The 24,311-nt window shown below is 41.7% G+C and overlaps 1 protein-coding gene across 33 annotated transcripts in view; it reads left to right on the top strand.

The window, feature by feature from the left end:
* Positions 1–24,311, top strand: part of MACF1 (microtubule actin crosslinking factor 1) — a 321,924-nt gene that overhangs the window by 135,728 nt on the left and 161,885 nt on the right. For 19 of the 33 annotated variants that reach the window (XM_070510277.1, XM_070510292.1, XM_070510291.1 and 16 more), the window contains 2 exons: positions 684–761; positions 4,648–4,740. In XM_070510277.1, coding sequence (XP_070366378.1) covers positions 684–761; positions 4,648–4,740 — 171 coding nt within the window. Of the gene's footprint in view, positions 1–683; positions 762–4,647; positions 4,741–14,078; positions 15,182–24,311 lie in introns of those variants that run through there. The other 14 variants (XM_070510263.1, XM_070510261.1, XM_070510268.1 and 11 more) reach the window with 4 other exon arrangements.

The raw sequence follows: 24,311 nt of genomic DNA, 5'->3' as shown, positions 1-24,311 counted from the left end.
TACCCTTCTTTAAAGTATCATGTTGAATAGCCGTACAAGATTTTGTTTGCTCTGGATATTTCATACTGAGGAAAACGGTAGCCTCCCTACATTGACATCTACCTTCCTGGAAAATAGGTTTCTTCCTGATTTTTGCCTCTCATTTTGGATTTTTTTCACTTGTTTATTGAGCATGTGTAACTCCTCATAAAACCAGTATAAAATTAGCTACCTCTGGCTTCTTTTGCCAGGTTTGCTGTAAGATTGGCTCTGTCCATTACTGTGCAGTATGCAATTGGAACTTTCCACCCTTCCCTTACAATAGCTCTTAACTGTGAGTTTAGGAGCCATAGAGCCAAAGTGTTTGTTCCCATTAACCTCACATCCAGAATCAAGTTCTGCCACGTGTGGCTACGAAGAACCTGTAGAGAAGCTGCAGCGCTGATCCAGCATTTGCAGTCAAAACATGCTGTGTGTTCACAGGATGCATAGGGGTAAACGAGGCATTTTGGAGGTCTTAGAAAGCATGGTGAAACACACACAGGTCCTGCTGTTGAGGAGTGCTTTATGTAATCCTCCCACGCCTGGCTTCAACCATGAGGACTTCTTTGTGGTCTTTGAGTCCTTGGAAAGAAAGAGGAACGGGGTCTGTGTGGGTAAATTGGTGTAGTTAAAATTAATGTCCCTTTTTTGTTTGTTTGCAGCCCCGGGAAAAGGGCAGGATGCGTTTTCATAGGCTGCAGAATGTGCAGATTGCCCTGGACTTCCTAAAGCAGCGACAGGTAAGAATATCCCATGTGCTCCCATTCTGCCAGGTCATGTTGGCATTGGGTCCCTCATTAGGAATGTTCTCAGTACCCTTAGTGAGCCCTCAGTAGTTGCAAAATCTGACTGACCCAGTTCTGAGTCTTGCTTGCTGGTGAGCAATTGTGTTATGGTTGGACAAATCATTTGGTCATCCTTGCATAGACCTTGTGGCCTCCCTGAGAGGCGAGTGTTAATAGAGAAGAGCAAGCTGCTAAAGTGAACCTTGTGGACACACCTTAGGTGGAGGTCAAAAGGAAGATGAGAAATAAACCAGCAAAGAAGATGGAAGAGAGGTACAGCACCCAGCAGGAGGGAAATCCAGAATGCTATGTCATCATGAGAACTAGATGAGGGGGTGGTGCCACATCAGGCTGGAAGGAAGGGGCTTAGCTGTTAAGCATTGGTGACTTAAGAGAACAGTCTTCATAGAGCAGAAAAGTATTTAGATTGTGGTAGACCTGGATGTAAGAAGGGGAAAGAAGTTTTTTCCTCTCTAGATGAGGAAGGAAGACAGCAAAACATTTTTAGACATAGGAGGAGAAGCCAGTGAAGAGAGGAAGACTGAAAATGAGAGTGAGGAGGAGTGTTCAGAGTCAGAGACTGTTAGACCTGGAAAATACCTTAGAGATCTGATAGTCCAGTTTCTTTATTTTACAGATAAGGACACTGAGATCTAGACAGGTGAAATGGCCTGCCCCAAATCACACGAGTTACAGAGGAGCTGGGTCTTCAACCCAGGTTCCTGACATGTAGTTTAATGCTTCTTCCACTCTCCATGCTGTTTTCTACACACCATCCTTCCTCCCATTGCTTCCTAACTGATGGAACTAAGTCCAGGGACTGAGGAATGAGATCCAGAGCCCAGCTGGTGTGGTTTTTCTTTCAAAAAGAAAAGAAAAATGCCTCTTTTTCTGATATACAGGGAGAAGGAAGGAAGGAGGGACAGAGATACAGATATGGTTTGTGGTGGAGAGGAAGATGGATGAGGGAGGCAGAGAGCTCATCTGATTAGAGAGAGTTGTATGGAAAATATTTGGTATAGCTACAGTTGCCAGGCAACAGCATGGGTCAAGATGACATTCAATGGTATGCATATTTTTGGAGTTAGTTCATTTTTGTCACTCTTATCAGAAGTTCTCATTAACTTGGGAAATTCTCTTTCTGTGTGCTCCATAGCAGTTTGCTTCTAATATAACATTTATTACTTTATTTTTGTTTTTCTGTTTGCTCTGATGCGCTATACACCCTGTGAGGACAGGGAATATGCTCTTAACCTTTTTATCTTCTCCTGTCTTAATGAATGGTCCATAATTGGCACTTAATAAATATTTGTTGAAATAAATTGACAAATGAAAAGTGGTAGGAGAAGTGTTTAGGATACTGGAGAAAGCAGCATTGAAATGTCTGTGTGTGGAGTTAGAGGAAGCCAGAGGGGGTCTTAATGAACAAGGTAAATTGAGAAGAATTGATTAGCTAGAAGTCTACATAAGGACCAAAAGGAGATGTGGTTACTATGGTAGAATGAAAGTGTGGGCAGGTAAGAACAATGGACTCAGAGATGGGCAGGGAGAACTCTAGGACAGTTCTTGCTGTGTGGTATCTAGAGTAGAGTGAAAATGAGTCATCAGGTTTGAGAAGGCAGACAAATTGTGCAGATAGGGTGATGCTTAGGTCATTGTGAGGAGTGTTAAAATTGCCAGGAAAGATGGTAGAAGCTGAGGTAGGAAAGGAGAATAATAGCAGTTAGGTGCTGAAGTCATCAAGGAAAGGGGTAGTGGTGATTGGAAGGTGGTTTGGCCAACGGAGGTAGACTTCAGAATAAAAGGGGAAAGCTGACAGAGGTGGGAGTGAGGAATATGGACTTGGCTGATACTGCCAACCTGCCAACTATGGGTTGTTCGTGATTAGAAAAACTACATTCTCAGACTGGAAGGGCAGCATTTCCCACCCTCAATACACAGAAGATGAGACTGAGATATAGAAAAGGAAAAGAACTTGCCCAGATGGCTTAGTCACTCAGGTTGCAATAACAAAAATACCATAGACTAGATGGCTTACAAACAACACAAGTTTATTTCTCATAGTTCTGGAGGCTAGGAAGTCCAGATCAAGGCAGATTTGGTGTCTGATGAGATCCTGGTTCAGACATGGCTGTCTCTTAGCTGTGTCCTCACATGACAGAAGGAGCGAGGGAGCTCTCTGAGGTCTCTTTTATAAGGGCACTAATCCCTTCCTGAGAGCTCCACCCTCATAAACTAATCACCCCAAATGCCTCACCTCTAAATACCATAAGATTGGATGTTAGGATTTAACGTGTGAGTTTTGGAGGGACACACGCATTCAGGCTATAGTACCAGTCACCGTTAGTGTAAGGGAGAAGTGAGGCTTCTGTTTGAGGTCACTAGGGCTTTTTAAAGACACACAGATTTCAGTTTAATTGAAGAGATAAAGGGAGGGCAGCTCAAGCACAGTTTGCCACAACTGAACAGGAACTCTGAGGTTCTGAGAGAAGAGGCTCACAGGGGTTGAGGTGGAAATAGGGGGTTTTCCTGGGCCACTCTCGGTTTCAGCACTGAAAATCCCATGTCCTAGGAAACCCCTCAATTTCCAACATTTGGGGACACTTGGTCACCCTAGAGGGGGTGGGAGCTGGGGGGCCAGTATGTCTGTGCACATTGTGTTATTGAAATGAAGTTTTAGGAGTAAAGCAGATGCTGTGGGAAGCATGAGCAAGTGGGGATATCTCTGACAAAGGAGGGAAAATGGAGGCAAGAGCAGGCCAAAGACTGGTGAGGGAGAAGAGGCATCTCTCTCTCTTAACCTTGGGAAAGAAAGAAAAAGTCAGGGCTGTGATGGCTTAATAAAAGAGCACCTCACAGCACCATGTGCTTGCAAGGCTGCTTTGCTGGTGCGAGTGCAAAATGGTACCGTCATGCTGAAAAAGAGTTTGGCAGTTTCTTATAAAGCTAAACATATACCATATGACCCAGAAATCCCTCTCCTAGAAGTTTACCCTAGAAAAATGAAAGCATATGCTCACACGAAAACCTGGACGTGATTATAGGTGCTTTATTCATCCTTGCCCCAAACTGGAAACAACCCAAATATCCTTCAGTGGATGAATGGATAAACATAGTGTAGTATGTCAATGCAGTGGAATACTACTCAGCAGTAAAGAGGAGCAAACTGGGCCAGCTGGTAGTGTAGCAGTTAAGTTCGCACATTCCGCTTCGGCAGCCTGGGGTTGCCAGCTTGGATCCCAGGTGCAGACCTATGCACCACTTGACAACCCATGCTGTGGCAGGCATCCCACATATAAAATAGAGGGAGATGGGCATGGATGTTAGCTCAGGGCCAGTCTTCCTGAGCAAAAAGAGGAGGATTGGTGGCAGATGTTAGCTCAGGGCTAATCTTCCTCAAAAAAAAAAGTAAGTATCATGTCATATAAAAAGTTAAAAAAAGAAGCAGCAAACTATTGAGACATGGACAACTTGGGTGGGGATCTCAAGGGCATTGTACCAAATGAAAAAGCCAATATCAAAAGATTACATACTGTGTGATTCCATTTATAGGACATCCTGGCAAAAGCGAAACTGGAAACAGATCATTGGTTGCCAGAAGTTAGGGGTAGGGACGGGGTTTGACTACAAAGGGGCAAGACGAGGTCACCTTTTTGGGGTGATGGAACTGTTCTGTTATCCTGATTGTGGTGGTAGTTAGATGAATCCATATGTGTGTTAAAACTCAGAACTGTACACCAAAAAAATCAATTTAGCTGTATGTAAACGAAGAAAATCTATAAAATTGAAATCAAAAGAAAAAGTCACAGAGCTCTGAGACCAGTTTTTGTTTCTTTTTCAGGTGAAACTAGTGAATATTCGCAATGATGATATCACAGATGGCAACCCCAAGCTGACCCTGGGCCTGATCTGGACCATTATTTTGCACTTCCAGGTAGGGGCTGTGAAGTTTGGGGATCCCTGTTGCTTGGTTTGGGCGTATCCTTCATTGGGCACACTGAGGCTTCCTTCTCTGTATTTGGCAGTGAACCAAAGGTAAGAGTGGATGTTAGGAAAGAAGAAGATTGGCCTGGAGACAAGGCTGTTAACAGCCTAAACCAGAACTTCCTAATCATTTGCGTGATGAAATGGGATTTTTCACTTCTTTGCATTTTGGCCCTGTCAGTGGCAGTTTGTTTATTAAAAGTCTGCTCAGCTGAGTCAAAATGGCTCTTGAGGGACTCAGAGTATGAGAGGTTTTGATGCTTTAGAAGGGTGGAGTAATCCTGCTTTGATGTAGACTTTTCCTCATCTCTAATGATCTTGAGACAAGTCAGGTTAATTGTAGCACCATCTTAGTTTCAGCTGCTGTAACAAAATACCATAGACGGGGTAGCTTAAACAACAAACCTTTGTTTCTCATAGTTCTGGAGGATGGAAGTCAGAGATCAAGGTGCCGGCATGGGTTCTTGGTGAGGGCCCTCCTGGTTATGTCCTCATGTGACCTTTCCTGGGTGCCTGCATGAAGAGAAAGAGATCTCATGTCTCTTCGTCTTTTTATAATGGCATTAATCCCTTATAGTTATGGAGCCTCCACTCTTATGACCTCATCTAAACCTAATTACCTTCCAAGGGCCTCACCTCCAAATACCATTACATTGGGGGTCAGGGCTTCAACATATGAATTTTGGGAGGACACAAACATTCAGTCCATAGCAAGCACCTTAGTAGCTGGGTTTGTATGTGTTCTCGCAAGTGTAACCTTGTACCATCCATCACACCCAAGAGCAGTGACATCTTGGTAGTGTTCATGTGGTCACACAGCCTTCCTGTTGCTCCCTGCTTCCTAGGAAGTCAAATCTTACTCAAGTCTGGATTGTTATTGGAAAAGTACAGCCCTATTTTATAAAAAGACTACCTTGAATCACTTCAGTCCAACTACACAAAACTGATTCTCAGCTCTCCCACACCCCATTGCTGTACATGAAGCTGACAGATTAGAGGGAGCACTTGGGCAGGTAGGAAAAGAAGGCTAATATCATTTCTCAAAGCCCTGACTCTAGGGGCTGAGGCCGCTGTGATGTCCTAATTGAGGGGTGAGCACCATCTGCTGGTTGAAGGCAGAAGAGCAGGTGTCCCAGAATTCCTAAGAACCTGAGAAAATTCTGAGTTTAGGGCTTGTATGTTGGGACTCTGGTTTGGAGCTAATGCCAGCAATCGGCAGCATGGGTAGGGTTAGGAGAGTGTGGAGGTAATGTGTATTTTTGTGGAAGCACAGGGTGTACTCAGACATGCTTTGGATACAGGGATAACCAGGAACACTAACTTGGCAAGTGTACCTCGGCAGGGTGGGAACAAGAACTTTGTTGCGCTTTCATGGAGGACTGGAGTTACCCCCTTGGAGCCCTTATGAACAGAGGAGTTTTTTTTGAGAAACCTTTTTGTTTGTATTTTCGCCACAATCCTGCCCTCACTGTGAGTGCCCAACCTTGGTCTTGTAGGTGTGAGGTGAGAGAAGTCTGTCCACTGTGTTTCTATTTACCCTGATTGCAACTAAGTCTCTTTAAAAAGGAAACTCGGGGACCAAGGAATGAAAACTGAATTGGTTAATTAAAACTTTAATTAAAGGAGGAGATAAGGGAGGAGATGGATATAAGGGAGCTGTTCCTTTCTTCAATAGCTCCATCAGGAAAATGTTTTCTCTCTCTCTTTAAAAATTTGTTACAAAAAATTTCAAATATTTATAAAAGTAGAGAAAACAGTATGAAGAACTACCGTGTACCCATCACCTAGCTCAACAATTATTAAATCATGGCCAGTATTATTTTGTCTGTATCCTGATCCACTTCTCAAGCCCCAGTAGGTTATTTTGAAAAAAATCCCAGACTTCATATAATTTCATCTATAAATATTTCAGTGTTGGGGACCACCCGGGGCCTGGTGGTTAAGTTTGGTGTACTCTGCTTCAGCTGCCAGGGTTCAGGGGTTTGGATCCCAGGCTCTGACTTACACCACTCATGTGATGGTATGTGGAGGTGGGGCCTGTGGGAGGTAATTAAGTTTAGATGAGGTCATGTGAGTGGAGCCTCCATAATTATAAGGGATTAATGCCCTTATGAAAAGATGAAAAGACTTGAGATCTCTTTCTCTTCATGTAGGCACCCAGGAAAGGTCATGTGAAGACATAACCAGGAGGAGGGCCCACATGTAAAATAGAGGAAGATTGGTACAGATGTTAGCTCAGGGCTAATCTTCCTCAAAACAAAAAAAAAAATTTCAATGTTTATCTCTGAAAGATAAAGACTCTTCTTTAAGCAAACCACAATATTATAACACTGTAAAAATAATTTCTTAAAATCATCAGATATCTGAACAGTGTTCAGATTTTTCCAGTTATCTCATTTAAAAAAATGATTTGTTTGAGTCAGATTCCAAACAAGTGCCACATATTGCGTTAAATCCCTCCCCCTTGCAATTTGTTGAAGAAATGATGTCTTTTGTCCTATAAGGTTTATAAAGGTGCTGATGGCGTCTCTGGGATGTCTTCTAACAATGTCCTCCGTCACCCTGTTGTATTGTGTGTAAACTGGTGGTTTAGATCTAGACCCAAGGCTCAATGACATTCAGGTTCGTTTATTTTGGAGGGGGCAAGGGTGGTGGTGTTGAGTTGTATACTTTTATTGCTACACATCAGGAGGCACATAATGTCTATTGTCTCTCTCTTCATCATGTTAAGATTGATTAGTGGGTTCAGGTATTAGCAGCCTGATCTCTCCATTCTATATTGCCTGTTAGCTCTTTCTAGAGGAAATAAAATTCAGCTCTGAGCAAAGTCTTAGGTAGCATCTGTGGGAGATACAGGATAAAATTTTACATTATATAGACCATTTACATTGTTCCAAAAGGAAATTTTAAAAAGTGAGTGCAAGGTGTATTCAGAAAAATCTAGCTTCCAACTCTGAGCCCTTCATCCTATTTCTTCTTTTTCCCTATAGTTAGCCAACTTTTTAAAAACACCTTTTTGGTTTATCATTCTGTTGCTTGTTTATTTTAGGAAAATACTTAAAACTTTGTTGAGGCATAATTTATATACCATAAAATTGACCCATTTTCATTAAGTATAATTCAGTGATTTTTATGAGTTGTGCAACCATCACCATAATCCAGTTTCTGAACATTTTCATCATCTCAGTAAGATCCCTCTTGCCCATTTACAGTTATTCTCCATTCCACATGCCCAGCCTTGGGCAGCCACTAATCTATATTCTGTCTATGTAGACTTGCCTATTCTGGACATTTCACATAAATGGAATCATTTAATATGTGGTCTTTTGTGTCTGGCTTCTTTCACTTAGCATGTTTTTGAGGTTCATCCATGTTGTAGCATGTATCCATAGTACTTCACTCCTGTTTGTTGCTGAGTAGTATTCTGTGTGAATATACCATTTATTTTATTTATCTCTTCAGCAATTGATGGACATTTGGAATGTTTTCATTTTTTGGCTATTATAAATAATGTTTCTATGAATATTTGAGTACCAGTCTTTGTGTGGATGTACGTTTTCATTTCTCTTGGATATATACCTAGGAGTGGGATTACTGGGTTGTATAGTATAATGTATAATGTATAATAATAGCTCCTGGTGGTTTTAATTTGCAGGAAAATGTATTCTTTAAGTGAATTTCACAAACATTTACTGAGGACTAGCTATGAGCAAGGTCTTAGGTAGTCTGTGAGAGAGAGAAAATTGAACGAGGCACAGACTCAATCCAGTTCGACTGTATCATTCAGAGGAATGGGAAGAGACATACCAAAAACTAACTTGATAGAGGTTTAAAGAATCAGGGGGGGCCGGCCCGGTGGCGCAGCGGTTAAGTTCGCACGTTCTGCTTCTCGGCGGCCCGGGGTTCGCTGGTTCAGATCCCGGGTGCGGACATGGCACTGCTTGGCAGCCATGCTGTGGTAGGCGTCCCACGTATACACTAGAGGAAGATGGGTACGGATGTTAGCTCAGAGCCAGGCTTCCTCAGCAAAAAGAGGAGGACTGGCAGTAGTTAGCTGAGGGCTAATCTTCCTCAAAAAAAAAAAAAAAAAAAAGAATCAGGGAGGTATGGGACAGGGGGATGGAACACAGTATGTACTCAATAATTGGCAGCAATTATTAGTAGCAACGTGTTGTAATTATTAATGGATCTTATAACTTCCAGGGTTTTTGACCTAGCCCACTGTTTTCTGCCCTGTTACCAATTTTACTGGAAGATAAAATACTGCTTTGGCTTAGTTTGTTTTCTGCGTGGATATTGGCTACCTGCTTTTTTGTTTGCTATTTCAGCATAGCTGAATGCCTATTTTGTCTTTTCTTAGAGGGAAGCTCTGCTGCCAGATTATTTTCCCAGATGCAACTAACTACTAATTCCTTTCTTGCTGTTCTTGAAGGCTTGGTGTTTGCCTATATTAGCTAAGTGTTTGGGAGTGTGGGGAAAGGTTCCCTGCCTGTAAAGCTTTCAGTTGGCCGATAAAGGATTATAGAAAGGCTCCATCCTCCTTGTCTTGCTTCAGACAGGATATGACACACCTCCTGCTAGTTATTTATCGTTGTGGTTTTCTAGTCTTTTATTATGGAGCTTCTGTTTTGCTCTTCTCACCAAGAGCACGTGCTACATAAAATGAATTAGAAATTAAGAGTAGAACTATCAAATGTTAGGGGATCAGTAAAATAGTTATTATAGTCAATTTCTGTTATTGGTGCTAATGAAGTAGAATAATGATGTAGATATAGATATAGGTGGTGGTTGTCATCTCAAGGGAGTATTCAGTTGAACAAGAGGCTGCTTCCAGAATAAAATTTGCTACTACTGATGAGACTGGTAGTATTGATAACTTTATAAAGAAGTTTATGGTTTCCAAAGTGTTTTAACATGTATTAAAAAGATATGTGCTAAATGGGAGCTAAATCTAGGGGTTCTTTTTATTTTAAGTTTTTAATTATTTCAAATTTTAGAGAATTTCAAGTACTCAGAAAAGTATATAACAGCTCTTATTGTGTAGTCACCTTGCAAATTAAACAGATGCTAATATTTTGTTATATTTGCTTCAGATTTTCTCTTTCTCTTTAAAGAAATAAAACATTTCAGATACAGTCAACATTCTTGCTCCCTTTGCCCCATAGATAAATACTGTCTGGAAGCTGATGTGTATCATTCCAGTATACATATGCTTCTGTACCTTTACAACAGGAGGTATTCCTAAACAAGATGGGCTGTTGTGTGTATATGTTTCTATTTGACACAAATGGTGTCTTCTATATATCCTGCTTTGTTTTTTTACTAACCTTGTTTTTGAGGTTTATCTGTGTTGATAAAAGAGGACCTGATTTGTTCATCCTGACTAATTTACATAGACTATAATGTGAGTGGAGCCCCCTGCAGCTGTGCAACACAGCTATTATTTGCAGCCTATTATTTAACTGTATGAAAAAGGCATTTGTTTCTGCAGTGACCATCTGTGTACATGTGTCCTTATGCAGATAGGAAAGAGAGTTTTTTGCATAGATACCTGGACTGGAATTGCTGGGGTGTACACTTTATTTTGCCAGATTGCTTTCAGAAGCAATGTATGACTTCAGTGTTGTGTTGGATAACACCTACTACAGTTTGACATGTTTATTTGTTGTTTGGATCACTATACTAGGATGCAAGCTTAACAATGGCAGGGATTTTGTCTGGGATTTTGTCTCTTTTGTTCTCTTCTTTGCCTGGCTTAGAACAGGCACTCAATAACTATTTAAGTGAATGGATATTTTGTGAATTTGATCTTCTCAAAGCTGTAGGGTAGGTAGACTGGATAAATAGACTGTGATGTCTGTTTTCCTGTGCCCATTATTCAGATGAACAAACTGAAACACAGAGACCAACTGACTTTTTGGGTTACACATTCAGATACTAATAATAGGATTTCTTGTCCCTTAGTTTTATCCAAACCTGTTTTGAGGTACATGTTAGGATTTATAGTTTTTCTAAAAAATAAGTTCTTGAGAGTCAGAATCTGACAAAATTAGCTTTCCAACTCTCAAATATTTCGTAAATATTAATGTATTTCTAGCACTCTGAAATAAAAAAAAATCGGAGTTCAGGCAGAGGGTGATCTTAACTGGGTAGACTTGAGGTTTACACTTTTGTGCACTTTATAGCACTTAGTGCTTGGCATTTAGATGAGGCACCATTTGTGTTTGTGGAATGAATGAATGAGCTCTATCACTCTGGAGTCTTTCACTCTGGTTGTCTCTCTGGGAGACATATGGCAGTAAACAGTTAGCTGGAAAGAGCGGAAGGAGAAGACATGAAGAATACATCGGCCCTAGAAGTCTGCTTTCCCAGAAGCAGCGGGCCATGTTAAGAGCTCGGGCTAGATGAGAAAATGGTCCAAGGGAAAGTCCTGGTGATCAGCGTTAACTGGCTTAGTAAAATAGTGGAAGCAGAGCCTCTATGAAGAAAAACAAGCACCCAAGGTTGGACCTTGGAACATATCTACCTAGAGCCTAGTCAGGAAAAAGAGTATATTAAGACCCTGGTAGTGGTGGTGGTGGTGGTGGTGGTGGAGGTGAAGTGTCTCATACATTTTAGCTCCAGTAATGGAAGAAAAGGGATTTACTGTAGACCAGGCACTGAGGCCAGCACTTTATAGACGTTATCTCTTTAACCCTCTCTACAACCCCATTAAGTAGATGGTAGGATCCACATTTACAGGTAAGGAAACTGAAAGACCTAGCAAGTTACTTAGTTACCAAGTTAACAGAGCTGGGAATTTGAGCCTAGGTCTACCTTGCTGAAATCCCTCTGCTCCTTTCCTAGACCAGTGTTCCTCTGGAATGGAGAAGGAAATGAAGGCCTCATTTGTTCGACATATGCAGAAGTTTAAAAAACAAAAGGCTCGGGGCTGGCCCCGTGGCCGAGTGGTTAAGTTCGCGCGCTCCGCTGCAGGCGGCCCAGTGTTTCGTTGGTCCGAATCCTGGGCGCGGACATGGCACTGCTCATCAAACCACGCTGAGGGAGCATCCCACGTGCCACAACTAGAAGGACCCACAATGAAGAATATACAACTATGTACCAGGGGGCTTTGGGGAGAAAAAGGAAAAAATAAAATCTTTAAAAAAAACCAAAAAAACAAAAGGCTCCTAGAAATAAATATTAAATTCTGTCGGGCTTCTCTGTCAGAGAAATGCTACAGCAGCAGCAGTCATATTAAGCAGCTGTCTCTCTTGCTCCTGAGTTGATCAGTTCCAGGAATTTGGTTTGCCTGTATTTCATGGATAAAATGCAAGCATGGGCCTTGGGCTGTGTGTCTGAAAAGTTCCATAGTCCCCCTTCTCTTCATTGGAGGAGAGAAGGCCTGGTGTCTGCCTAGAGAATTATACTGTAATGTCAGATTTTTTGCTGATTAAATGGTTTCCTGTAGTCTGATTGAGTTTCTCTCCCACGCTAATCTCCTTGTCTTGTTTCTTGCTGTAGTTTGTGATGGCCATAAGATGGGGCTGCAGCCTTGCAGTCAGCCTTAGGGAAAGGCTGAGGGGAGGTGGGGCATCAGTAGGTCTCAGAAGCGATTGTGTGGGAGCTGTTGCTTTAGGACTTCTTATTGCTTTTCTTTTGTGAGGGGCATTTTTTAGCTTTCCAGGAAAGGTGGGTAGGGCTGTGCTGATACAAGTCTTTAGGGCTGACGTAGAGTCAGGCAGGCTGTTTCTCTCTGCCGTGTGGTCTGCATTCTTTTGGTGTAGAATAAACAGCTGCAATAGGGACGAAACACACGTAACCTCTTTCCTTCCACTCAGTTCAGAGCTCTTTGGGTTGTGGTGTTATCTCATTTGTCAGACACTATATTGAAAAATCAGGGTGGGTCAATCCCATTGACATACCAGGGTGATTTTTGAATCCAACTTTTTAGACTTGTACTTCAGACTTCCTGCCCTACTGCAATGTAAGTAGAAACCATCTGGGCCTCATTTTAGCAACTTCCTCTCTTACTCCCAAATAGCAGGTGTTATCTCTTTGTTTGAGTCTAGTTGCCAGTTCAGAAGAGTGGGGCATCCTCCTGTTTCACTTGAATACAGACTTCCATCCCTGCCACACTGAGAACGTAGTGTAACATGGGCTTGAAATTAAAAGTCACACAGGAGTTCGTTTTCTGGCTTTGCCACTTACTAGCTGTATAGCTTTGAGCAAATTAATCAACTTTCTTAAACTTCAGTTTCTTTACTTGTAAAATATAAAATAATAGTTTTGACCTCATATGATTACTATGAGAATTAAATGAGATAATCCGTAGCTTAGCACAACATTTGGCACATAACAAACACTAAAAAAATGTTAGCTATGAGCAGCAGCAGCAGCAGTAATTACTGTTGGGCATTTGTGTCCACTGTTGTTCAGCAGAGCTGCTGCTGCTCTGTTGTGTTTGGAAGCAGTATCCTTTTTACCCAGTGTCCATATACTATACTCAAAACTGATTTCTGGGTTTTTCTTCTATGTGTCATTGGCCAGCACAATGAACAGATCTTTCTTTCTCTCTCTCTTTTTGTTTTTCTTGGAAAAGGAGGCAAGCAAATGCTACAAGAGGCTAGATCTTTAAAGCCTGTGTTTCTTTTCTTAACTATGAGGATTAGGCTCTGTTTTCTCTTCGGGTTATAATTTGATTAAAATAATATTTTTTCTCACCTGAAAAAACTGAGAATATGTCCATCTTGCTTGATATTTTCTTTTGGATATCTTGCTGCAACAATTGAAATCTGTTTCCTTTCAGAGTCTGGGGCCATAATTGCAGCATCCCCAGCCCTGGTTCTTCCCGGCCCTTCCCTTCCTGATTAGGACCAGAGCACTAGTTTGCTTTCCCCTCTCTCTCTCTCCTCCTCCTTCCTTCACGTTACCTTCTCCTCTGGCCTCCCTTCTTCCTCCTTTCCCCTCCCTTTTCCCTTTACTCTTACATTCCCTCCTCACCCTCCCTAATTTCTCCTCTCCCCTGGTTTCTAGCTCCTTTTTGCTTTCTGTTTGTGTTTCTGAGGGCAGTGCTCCAATTACCTCATATTTGGAGAGAGGAAGCTGCAGCCAATCCGGTTTCTGTCTGCTTTTAGGTCAAGTGATTTCTGAACTGCAGTGAGATGCTTTGAATTTGTCTTGTTGCAGCTCTGAGCCTGTAAGATGGCTGTCTGAATCGGCAGCGGCTGGAAGAGACAGAGGCGGGGAGGGAGGGAGAAAGAATTGGAGGGATTGCTGGCATACTGCATGTTTTTAAATGTGCATCTAATCCGATGAAGCCAAGGTTGGGATTTCTCTGGGATCCCAGGACCGGCTTAGCTGCGTTTTTCTTTTAGGAGAGGAAGGCGATGGGAAATTCACTGGGCTGTGTTAAGGAGCCAAAAGATTCAATAGCTATTCCTGGGAAGGCTCCCATATCTCCTAAGAAAAGGGTTCGGTTCAAAAGGAAGTGGAGGGGGAAGAAAACCCCTACTCCTGAGCTATCTCATGAGGAAGAACCCTTGGAAGGAACTGGAGTCATTGAAGAGACCAAAACCCTAAGGAAGTTAACAGTGAGTCTTGGAAAAGAGGAAGGAGTGGGAGGGGTAGAGCATCTGCCCCCAGACATTTTACTGCCTGGCGAGGCAGCCCCCAGCTCAGGGGTGGGAGATCAGGGGATGATCGTGCAGGTGAAGGAGAGATTCCAAGGGGAGATCCAGACTGCCCACCTTTTGTTGGAGAATGAGTCATCAGTTGCCAGAGGGGTCTGGGATTCCCTGGAAGAGGGGATGACTGTCATTGCTCACCTGCTTGATAACCCAGCCGAAAGGAACTGTGAGAAGTCAGTGAGCCAACTGGTGGAATTTCCGAGGACAGCATCCTGCAGCAGCAGGGCTGTGCTGCTGCCTTTGCAGGGAGAGACTGCAGTGGAGAAAGGAGATACTCAGCTTGGATTTCAGAGCAGCACTTTCCCCAGGACAGACTACCCCACTGACGCTGGAAATCAAGACCAACTTTCAGACAGCTGGAGTGTGAGGGGAGGAACCAAGGGTATTTTAAGTGCCCCTCAGACAGGTTCCCGGATTGCAGAAGGTTCTGTTCCTTCCTCACTACTGGACCAGTCAAGAGGCCACAGGCACACACAGCCTGCCCATGTGGGTCGAGTTCCCCCCCAGGGCCCCAGACTGCCTACTTCTCAGAGTGATTTATCCATCAGTGGCATGACCGTGAGCATTTTACCCTCCTCCTCTGGCTATGGCAGCGATGGGCCGCACTTACATGGGATCCAGCCTAAAGATATAGAACCTGAAAAGAGCTCCACATCCTTCTCCGAAGAGGATGGCACCTTTTCTTTGGAGGCAAGCCACACCCCATCTTGGGGTCTGGAGGAGGTAGGTGGGCATGTCCAAGAGGTAATAGAGCAGCTGTTTGGATCTCTGGCCCTCCCACTTATTAGAGTGGAGTGTGGTGAGTAGTGAGGATCATGGAGCTTCTCAAACTCACCCCTGTGTCGCTTACTGAGAGTTAGTGACTGCTGGGCTTGGCAAGCAGAATCTATTTCAGGTCTGCCCCTTGATGCTTGAAACCAAGTCTTGTTGCCTCGGGGGAATCTGTGATTCTGGGTAACCATGCAGCATAATTGCTCAAGCTGTCTGGTGGGGTCATCTCTCAAAGTGTGATGCTAGGTAGTACTTACTCTCAAGCAGGTCTGTTTATCAGCTTCCCTGCTACAAGAAGTTGTGGTGTAGTACAAAGGATGATGGGAAGCTAGCAAATCTCTAAAATGAATGTGAGAGGGGTGAGGAATATGGAAGGGGTTGAGGAGTGGGGCAGCTATCTTCAGTATGATTGCTCTTCTCTCCTAGAGAATGATGATCCTACTCCTGCTAGAGCTGATGCAATCCCACTCCTGTGGGACACTGCTAATGACAATACTCATTCAGTATTTGTATAGGTGGAGAGGGCTAGTCCTCTTTTGGTTCCTAATTCCAGTGTTAGAGGAGAGGAGCATAGACTTTTCTGGAGAATAGTTGATTGGGGGGTTAGGGCAGTTTAAAAGTTCAAGGCTTAAAAAAGTTCCTTTCCTGATTGGACTTGTTTATGGCTCTAACAGGTTTTGTTTATAAGGTATATACTGAGGCATAGGTGGTGGCGGCGGCGGCGGCGGCAGTGGTGGTGGTGGTGGTAGGTGCTGTGAATGTTTTTAGGGTCAAGGAGCAAGTGAGAATTCAAGAGATCTGGGCAGTGAGAGGAAAGGACGATTTAACCAGACTCAGGGTGGCACAAGGTCTGGCATGTAGGTGTATGATTGTGTAGGTGACTGAAGTTGTAATTCACCAATGACTGAAGAACTTTTGTTCGCGTGTCAGCCTCTGCAGCGGAAGAAATAAAACACTTTAGGATCCCAGAGCAGAAAGAGATGGAAGAAGAAGGAGGGCATTTCCTTGCTGAGGCTGTGGGCAGCTGCCCTGAAGTCTACAGAGCAGGGATGTGGCCTCCCTACTGGTGCCCTGCTTGTCATCAACAGTGTGAGGCTGAGGAGAGACATAAATTTTAAACTGATCTGTGCTTAAAATGTCCTCTTTGGGGACAAATTTCCCCCATGGACAGGCTCATCTCAGTGACCTTTGTTTTTATTGACTTTGGAGACTCTCAACAGTTGGAGAAAAAAGTGGTCGTTGAAAAATATTTATTATATGTTTGGGTAAGAGCCCTCCTTGGGCTTTTCCATATAAAAATGGATGTGTTTGTATGTGTGTTAAAGTAGGAAGGCAGGCAGTGAGGCTGCTGGTGTGTTGGGGGGGGGGGTGGCGCTGTTTATGAGTTTCATCAGATAAGAAGGAATGTCAAAGTCAGCCTTTATCTTTATATGGAATGGGCATGGAGTAATTGGGGATAAAACCAACTGCTGAACTGATTGCTCTTTTGATACCACTGGCATTAAAGTTGCAATTGTGGAGGCATCGTGATATTTTAGGATACATGCTCATAATTGAGTGAGATTTTCAGAAAGTTCGGAGTGTAAAATTTGAAGGGACTCCTAGTGGAAATCAGTCCTAGATAGTGGACCATAGGTGACCATGGCACTGTTAGTATGGGATCCCCACACTGGGAAAGGAAGCTTCCGAATAACTCTGTGAGGAGTCTTAAAGAAAAGATTGGTGGGAGAAGCCTTTGGACCATGATCTTTAAGTTGACAGTATCGACAGTGGTGTGATTCTTTGGCTGTTCAGGATGTGAATCAAGTTGCTATGTGACGTTTTCTGGGCAGCCAAGCTCTACATCCCATCCCTCCTACCCTTTCAGGGCAGACACAGCCAGACTACTCACTTTCCAGCCCAGGCTGGAAAACAAAGTGACTGAGTGTCAGGTCAGATGGCTGACATGTCTCTGAGGCCCTGTGTCCATCATGTGATATAGGGATCACAGACTGACCATCCTCTATGACAGATAAGAAGTAACTTCTCAAGATAAGTGTGAAATCCCTTCAGAATGAAAGTCCTCAAGGCCAAGGGGCCTGAAACCCTCACTGGTCTCTGAAGGAACTATCTTCAGGGAGCTGCTCCCTCACTTGCAGGCTGTTCACAAAGCCTGAGGACAGCAGCAGCCAGAGACAGAGGCAGTGTGTTCTGACACAGCAAGCCTGTAAAATGTGGGTTGAGACTGAAGGCAGGAGCCTATGACTGGAGCGTGAGTTTCCTCTGCTGAGCATGAGAGCATAGGGAGGACACAGGGTCAGGAGAGCAGCTACTGCTAGTCACACACCAGCTCCTTCCTAAGAGGCAGGAGCTGGCAGTTCAACAGTGTGGGGTTTTTTAATCTGTTTTTTGCTGCTTCTTTTGTTTTATTTTTAACATGTCAGAGTAGTAAGCCTCCTCAGAACGTAATCAGAGTTCCAGAGTGGTGTCTGTCCTTGGCATAACTCAGGCTGCATTGTCTCTCTTGTTGATCAGTCCAGGGCATGTTGATGGGAGTGGGACCAGGCTGTGGCTGGACACAAGCCTCGCAGTGGGTTTTCAAGATAGAGAAAAATGAGAACTAATTATGATTCTTGCTGAGTGTGGGATTTAGATAATAGAAGATAAGTGGCCCGCTTTCCTATTCACCTGGTGTTGTTGATACTTCCCTTGTGGGAAATAGTTAACACAGAAGCAGGATGACAGGAGCTAGCTGACAAAAATGGTTTTCAGAATGGTAGGTAGACAAGCACTAGGAGCTGGATGGGAGTGGGTTAACAGCAATTGTACTCTGATGTCAGACAAAGGCCTTCTCTAGCCCATTCCTTCTCTCAGGAGGACTCCCTACTCCCAGCTGCTATCAATATCCACGATACCTGGCTTATTGGAACAAGGAAAATTGCTGAAAATCCCTTCCTCCTCCCTATCTTGGCTCCCACTGCCAGTCTCCTGCCCACGCTGTTAGTGGATCTGTTGAGTGAAGAATTTGGCTCTCTACCAGTGTCCTTGCCACAAGCCCTCAGAGTCCCTACAATTTCGGGTGAATAGTCAGATAACATTGGGGGTAGAAATGATGAGATAGAGATTAGTTGGTATATTTTTTTCTGGACTCAGGCTTTTCAGTTTACAAGTATCCCTTTCCCATTTCTCCTCCTTAATTATAGGGACTTGTTTTACTAATATTGGCTTTGTATTGCAAGAAGAAAGCAAAATTAACCAGATGATTCTATTGGAGGGATGTAGCAGTTAAAGTTTTACAGTTAGAGCTTTGTTTAAGAAAGGGTTTTTTTTCTTTTGCAAAAAATCTTGCTTAGGGGCCGGCACCATGGTCGAGTGGTTAAGTTCGTGCGCTCTGGTGGCCAAGGGTTTCGCTGGTTTGGATCCTGGGTGCAGACATGGCACCGCTCATCAGGCCACGTTGAGGCAGCGTTCCACATGCCACAACTAGAATGACCCACAACTAAAATATCCAACTATGTATTGGGGGGATTTGAGGAGAAAAAGCAGGAAAAAAAAAGAGGAAGATTGGTAACAGTTGTTAGCTCAGGTGCCAATCTTTAAAAAAAAATCTTAATTAAAAATATTACTAAGGAATCATTATTTTTTAGGTGCAACAATGATGGTGTGGTTATGTTTAAAAATGTTATCTTTTAGAGATACATACTGAAGGGTTTATGGAGGAAATGATATGTGTGGGATTTGCTTCATGACAATAGAGGAGGGGCGAAGTGGGTGGAGTGCAGATGAAACAAGAATTAGCTGTGAACTGATAATAGTTGAAACTGAGTGATGGGTACGTAGGAGTTCATTATACCATTCTGTCTCTTTTTGTATTTATTTGAAATTTCCCATTTCAAATGGAAAGTTAAGAAAAATAATGGTGAAAGTTATATAACACATATACTGAAAGAGGATCAATATCTAGAATATATGAAGTGTTGTATAGGTGAAGTGGTTAAGAGAGTAGAGCCTGATTGTCTGAGTTTGAATTCCAGCTCTGCTACTCACTAGCACTATACCTTGGGACAAGTTACTTAACTTCTCTGTGGCACAATTTCCTCGTTTGTAAATTCAGGATAAGAATAGTATATACTTTGTAGGGTCGTTGTGAGAATTATATGTGCTAACATAAGTAAGAATGTTATCGTTTAAAGAATCCCTACAAATAAACAAGAAAAAGGTAAACATCCTAGTAGCAAAATAAAGGAAAGCCCAGGAATAAGCAGTTCACAAAAAAAGAAACCCAAATGCCTCATACACACGAGTCTTTCTGCCTAGTAATCTAAGGTATAAAAATCAAAACAATAAGATACCATTTTATACCCATCAGATTGGCAGAAAATAAAAAGTCTGAAAATACCAAGTGTAGACGAGAATGTAGAGTGATGGAAAACCTCTTCAGCCCCTGTGGGTGGAAGTGTAAATTGGTACTGTTATTTGGAGAGTAGTTTATCCATGTTTAGGATAATTGAAAAATGCCCATATTCTATGACCTAGGACTTCCATTCTAGCTATATTCTATAGAGAGACCTCTACAACTCTGAATTTGAATACTGAAAGGAACACCCCTGACCATTACCTAACGCTGGTGTTGGTCATAAAAACAGCTGCCCTTAGATCCCTCTAGCCAGGCATTTGTAATGAACTACTGCATTGTACCCTCTTCTGCTTCTTGAATGAAAGTTTTCAAAGTCTGGCGCCTTCCCTTGTGGTGGGATGAGGTCACCTAGAAACTTCAGGATATGACTCAAGTACCTATTTGCTCTTACATCGTCTCATTTCCTGAGACTTACATAGACTTAGAAAGTCCAAACTTTTCATCCTGGTGTTTCAGATGCTCCATTATCTTATCTAATCTTCTCTCCGATATCAGTCCTACCTGTCTTAATGGGCAACCCCTTAACCGTCTACTATTCCTGTTTCAACTTCTGTCAGCTTCCAGTCTTTGTTTGCATCCACTTTCTACCTGGAATTCTTCTTTCTCTTTGTCTATTCTATAATGTCCTTCAAGGATGCATTTAAATAATACTTCTTGAAGAAATAGTTTTTATCACTCCAGCCCATACTAACTTTTCATTCTGCTAAGATCCTCTATTGGATATTACTATTTACTGTATTACCGTTGCTCTTTTTGGGCCTTTAATTATGTGGAACTCTTTTATGTGACCTGCCACATATGACTAAATATAAGGTAAGATTTATTTTTTTCCCTCCAGAACTTAGCCTTCAGAAGAGAGAGATTCTCTTTGTATTTGACTTTTTATAAAATGTTTCTTGTTACTGGGCTCTCAGTGAAATTATAATCAGTTTGTGAAAAAGGATGAATGAATTTGTGTCATCGTCTGCTAATTCAGTCAACAGCAATTTTTGTAGAGATCAACTGACATAATTGGTTAAACAAAAAGGAGAGACCAAAAATGTAAGAAAGTTTTAGTTATTGTTCTTGGGAATATAACTTACTAGTTTGAAGTGTTGAAAGTAACTATTTAAAAATTTTTTTAATTAAAAATTAAAATAGGGGCCAGCTCCATGGCCGAGTGGTTAAGTTCGCGTGCTCCGCTGCAGCGGCCCAGGGTTCGGATCCTGGGCGCAGACATGGCACCGCTCGTCAGCCCACGTTGAGGCTGCGTCCCACATTCCACAACTGGAAGGATCTACAACTAGGATATACAACTATGTACGGGGGGCCAGGGCTGGGGGGGAGTTGGGTAGATAAAGCAGAAAAAAAAATTAAAATAATCACATTAAAAATTTTTTTTAAAATCACTCATATCACTTATAAAACACACGCAGCAAGTGGTCACATTATGGAGATCATACATAAATACTAATAGAATAAAAGGAAAAAACCTAATCCACTGTTAATGGAACTGGATTCTTGTGTCTGGGCATGAAATTTCCACTGAGAGCATAGATTCAGAAAAGTGCTATTATATCTCAAAAATCTTCAGAAGGAATGTACATGACATGTTCTAGACAATTCACTCAAAACATAGCTTTATTTTTTTTAAAAAACAGCTTATTGCTGAAAAAGACAATGTCAAAGATGCATGTGAAGAGTTTGAATTACAGTATAGGTAGAAGAAGCATTAATACTAAATTAATGCATTAGTATTAATTTTAAATATATATATGTGTATAAATAAACATAAAAATTTGTATGTTCAAGAGGACCACAAAGCTTTCCTTTCCTCCATTTTTCTCTTCCATTCACCTGTTGTCATTTGGGAAAATTTGGGACTGCCTTTATTTGGGGTAGCCTTATTTTAGCCAGGTATGGCATGTCTCCACTAAGTTGTTTCATGGCAAGCATGTCTTCTTTTCTGTGTCCTCTTTTTCACCTGGCTAACTTCTACTTATATTTTGAAACTTAGCCTAGATGCCGTCGTCTCGAAGTCTCTTGGCATTGTCAATTTGGGTTACTTGCTGATCTCTGTCACAGCGTGGATCTCTCTGTATAGTATATTTGTCTCCCCCACTAAACTGCTTGAGCTTGGCACCCCGAGGTTCTGCTTTTGTGTTGAGATAACAGGAACTTAAGCACAGCTCCTAGAACAAAGTGGCTGCTCAATAAATAACAACAGAACAAGTAAATGGTGTTTGACTTTTTTTGTTCTTTCTCCATAGTGCCTTGCAGTGTTAAGCACAGATGAGATGTTGTTCAGTGAATACTTAGTGAATTATTAGGAACACATTAAGTTTCTAGATATGCTTCAGAGGAGGAATTAATCAAGCCTTGGGAAGTGTGGGTTGAAAGAGAATTCAAATAGATGTGCATAGCCTCTGGGATGGTATTGAGGCTGTCCTCCCTCTCCAAATGGCTTTCTTTTAAAAATCCAGAGGAGGGAGAAAGCTCCCTGACACTGAAGCTGGGTTTCTGCATTTGGGAGATTAAGGTAAAAGCTTCTGCTTAGCCCAAAGCCAGCACCGTGCACATCACATGTGAGCATTTCATGGAGAGATGGACAAAAGCCAAATTTAATTACTGAGATGGCTGTGACGATAATCCCATTTTTCTCATCCAGTTCACAGTCTAGGAAGGGCCCTCATCCAAACATGGTATTTTTGCTTTCCCTGAGGGAGCCAAACATTTCTCTGTCTCATTATAACCTTGTGGAAAATCTGAAATAAAGCTGTTCATTGAACTATTTTCAGTGCAATTTACAAAGATATTGTGATTGGCAGATAGGAGATGCCATCAGAGAGATTGACTGTGGTTGTACTAGACATACAATATCAATAATTAACTGGAATTTCTTTTTTGGGTAAAGAGCCCAAATACTCAGATTTCATTTTGCTTATTCAAATTCTATCCTTTTTCCCTTGAACAAATCTGTTTCCTGTTCTCAATGTTTTGCCTTAATGTGCATGTGAAGCTCTACAATGAAAGAACTGGGATATGTCAGTGCAGGTGGCATTTAGCCATGGAAATAAGCAGTTAGAAATGTTGTTAAGGAGAAGTGGGATAGAATTGGTACTTGGGAGGGGCTGTTTACACTGGAGTCAGGTCTGACTCAAAGGCTTTTGATTTTTATTATTGGTAAAGAGTATTTTATAGCTTTCATTAGAAAAGTAAAGTGTGCTCATTATCTAAAGTCTGAAAAAAAGAAAATTCAAGGGAAAATAAAACTATCCATAGTCCCACTCCAGGGGAGACAACCATTGTTAATATTAGCCCAGGCTTGTTTGATTATTCACATTGCTTTGAAATTGCTAAGTAAATTTGCTGTCAAAAAAGTAACATGTCTCAGGATTCTAGGTGGGCCTTACCACAAAATATATTTATTTTTTATTTTCATTGCGTTGTTTGTAAACCAAGGGATTACTAATGAAAACATGTTAAGTGTTCTCCATATGACCAGCACAATGCTAGGTGCAATGGGCCACAATCACTGATTCTCAGAATTGCAGGTTATTTCTTCCAAAGCATCTCAACTTCTGCTTGAATGTGTCTAGTGGCAAGGAGCTCTCCCTCATAGTGGCTGCTGATATTCAATTTTAGATAGTTCTGATTGTTCCAGCTTCTCAGGAAACCTATAGTCTTGGGGAGATAAGATCAAATGTATGAAATAATAGCCAATAATGCACAGTAACGTTTAATTAAACAGTGATACCTACTGTCAGTGCTTGGGAGTTAGATGAGAAAGAATTGAAGGCAGACCATCATCCATACAAGGAAGAACAACGGGACCTCTCTTTGTTTTACACAGCCCTGTGTCTGGGCTAGGTGCTTTCCTGTAGAGTTGATTATCACAGCAATCCTGGAAAGGTAGTAGGTATTATTTCCACTTTACAGATGTTACAGCTGAGGTGCAACTTGCAGTTGGTAAAGTTGAGATTCAAATCCAGGTCTGTGTGGAATCAAAGGCATGCACTTTCTGCTCTCCCACACTGCCATCTCTCTAAAGTAGATCTTGTGCTAGGTTTGGGGGATTTCTTAAAGTAACTTTTTTTCTTATTATAAAAATGCGCATAGAAATAGAAGATTTGGAAAATATAAATATCACCTGTAATGCTTCATTTAGAAATAACTAATATAAACTGGTAATAACTGATTACCAGTTTGATACATTTCTCTTCTGTATTTACACTCACATACATATATGCAGCTATCACATAGATTATGCACTTATGTATATATATGTGTATATAACTATATATATTATATTGTTTGTATTCTTTTTCTTTTTGTAAAATATGGTTATTTTCCTATGTCATTAAAATTTTCTAAAACATACCTTGTTAAGTGCCTCAAAGAATTCTACCATGTGTATATACTATAATTTGTAACCAATCAATGCCTTATTAGAGTTTAAGTTCTATAACTTTTTGCTATCATATTTATCATGTTTTGATAATATTTTGTTTTGATAAACATTATTGTATAAAATTTTTTGTGCTTGTCTCTGGTTTCCTATCAAGTTTATAAATATTTTAAGACTTTTGATTCAAAACTGCCATCCAGAGAACTTATATCATTTATACTCTCACCAGTGGCAGTGTATGAGAATATCCAATGTTAGATATTCTCTCCAATACTGAATAGTATCATTAAAAAATTTTC

The sequence above is a fragment of the Equus asinus genome, chromosome 5 (assembly GCF_041296235.1).
Source record: "Equus asinus isolate D_3611 breed Donkey chromosome 5, EquAss-T2T_v2, whole genome shotgun sequence".
Taxonomy (NCBI): Eukaryota; Metazoa; Chordata; class Mammalia; order Perissodactyla; family Equidae; genus Equus; species Equus asinus.
This window is presented reverse-complemented; position numbering and strand designations above follow the sequence as displayed.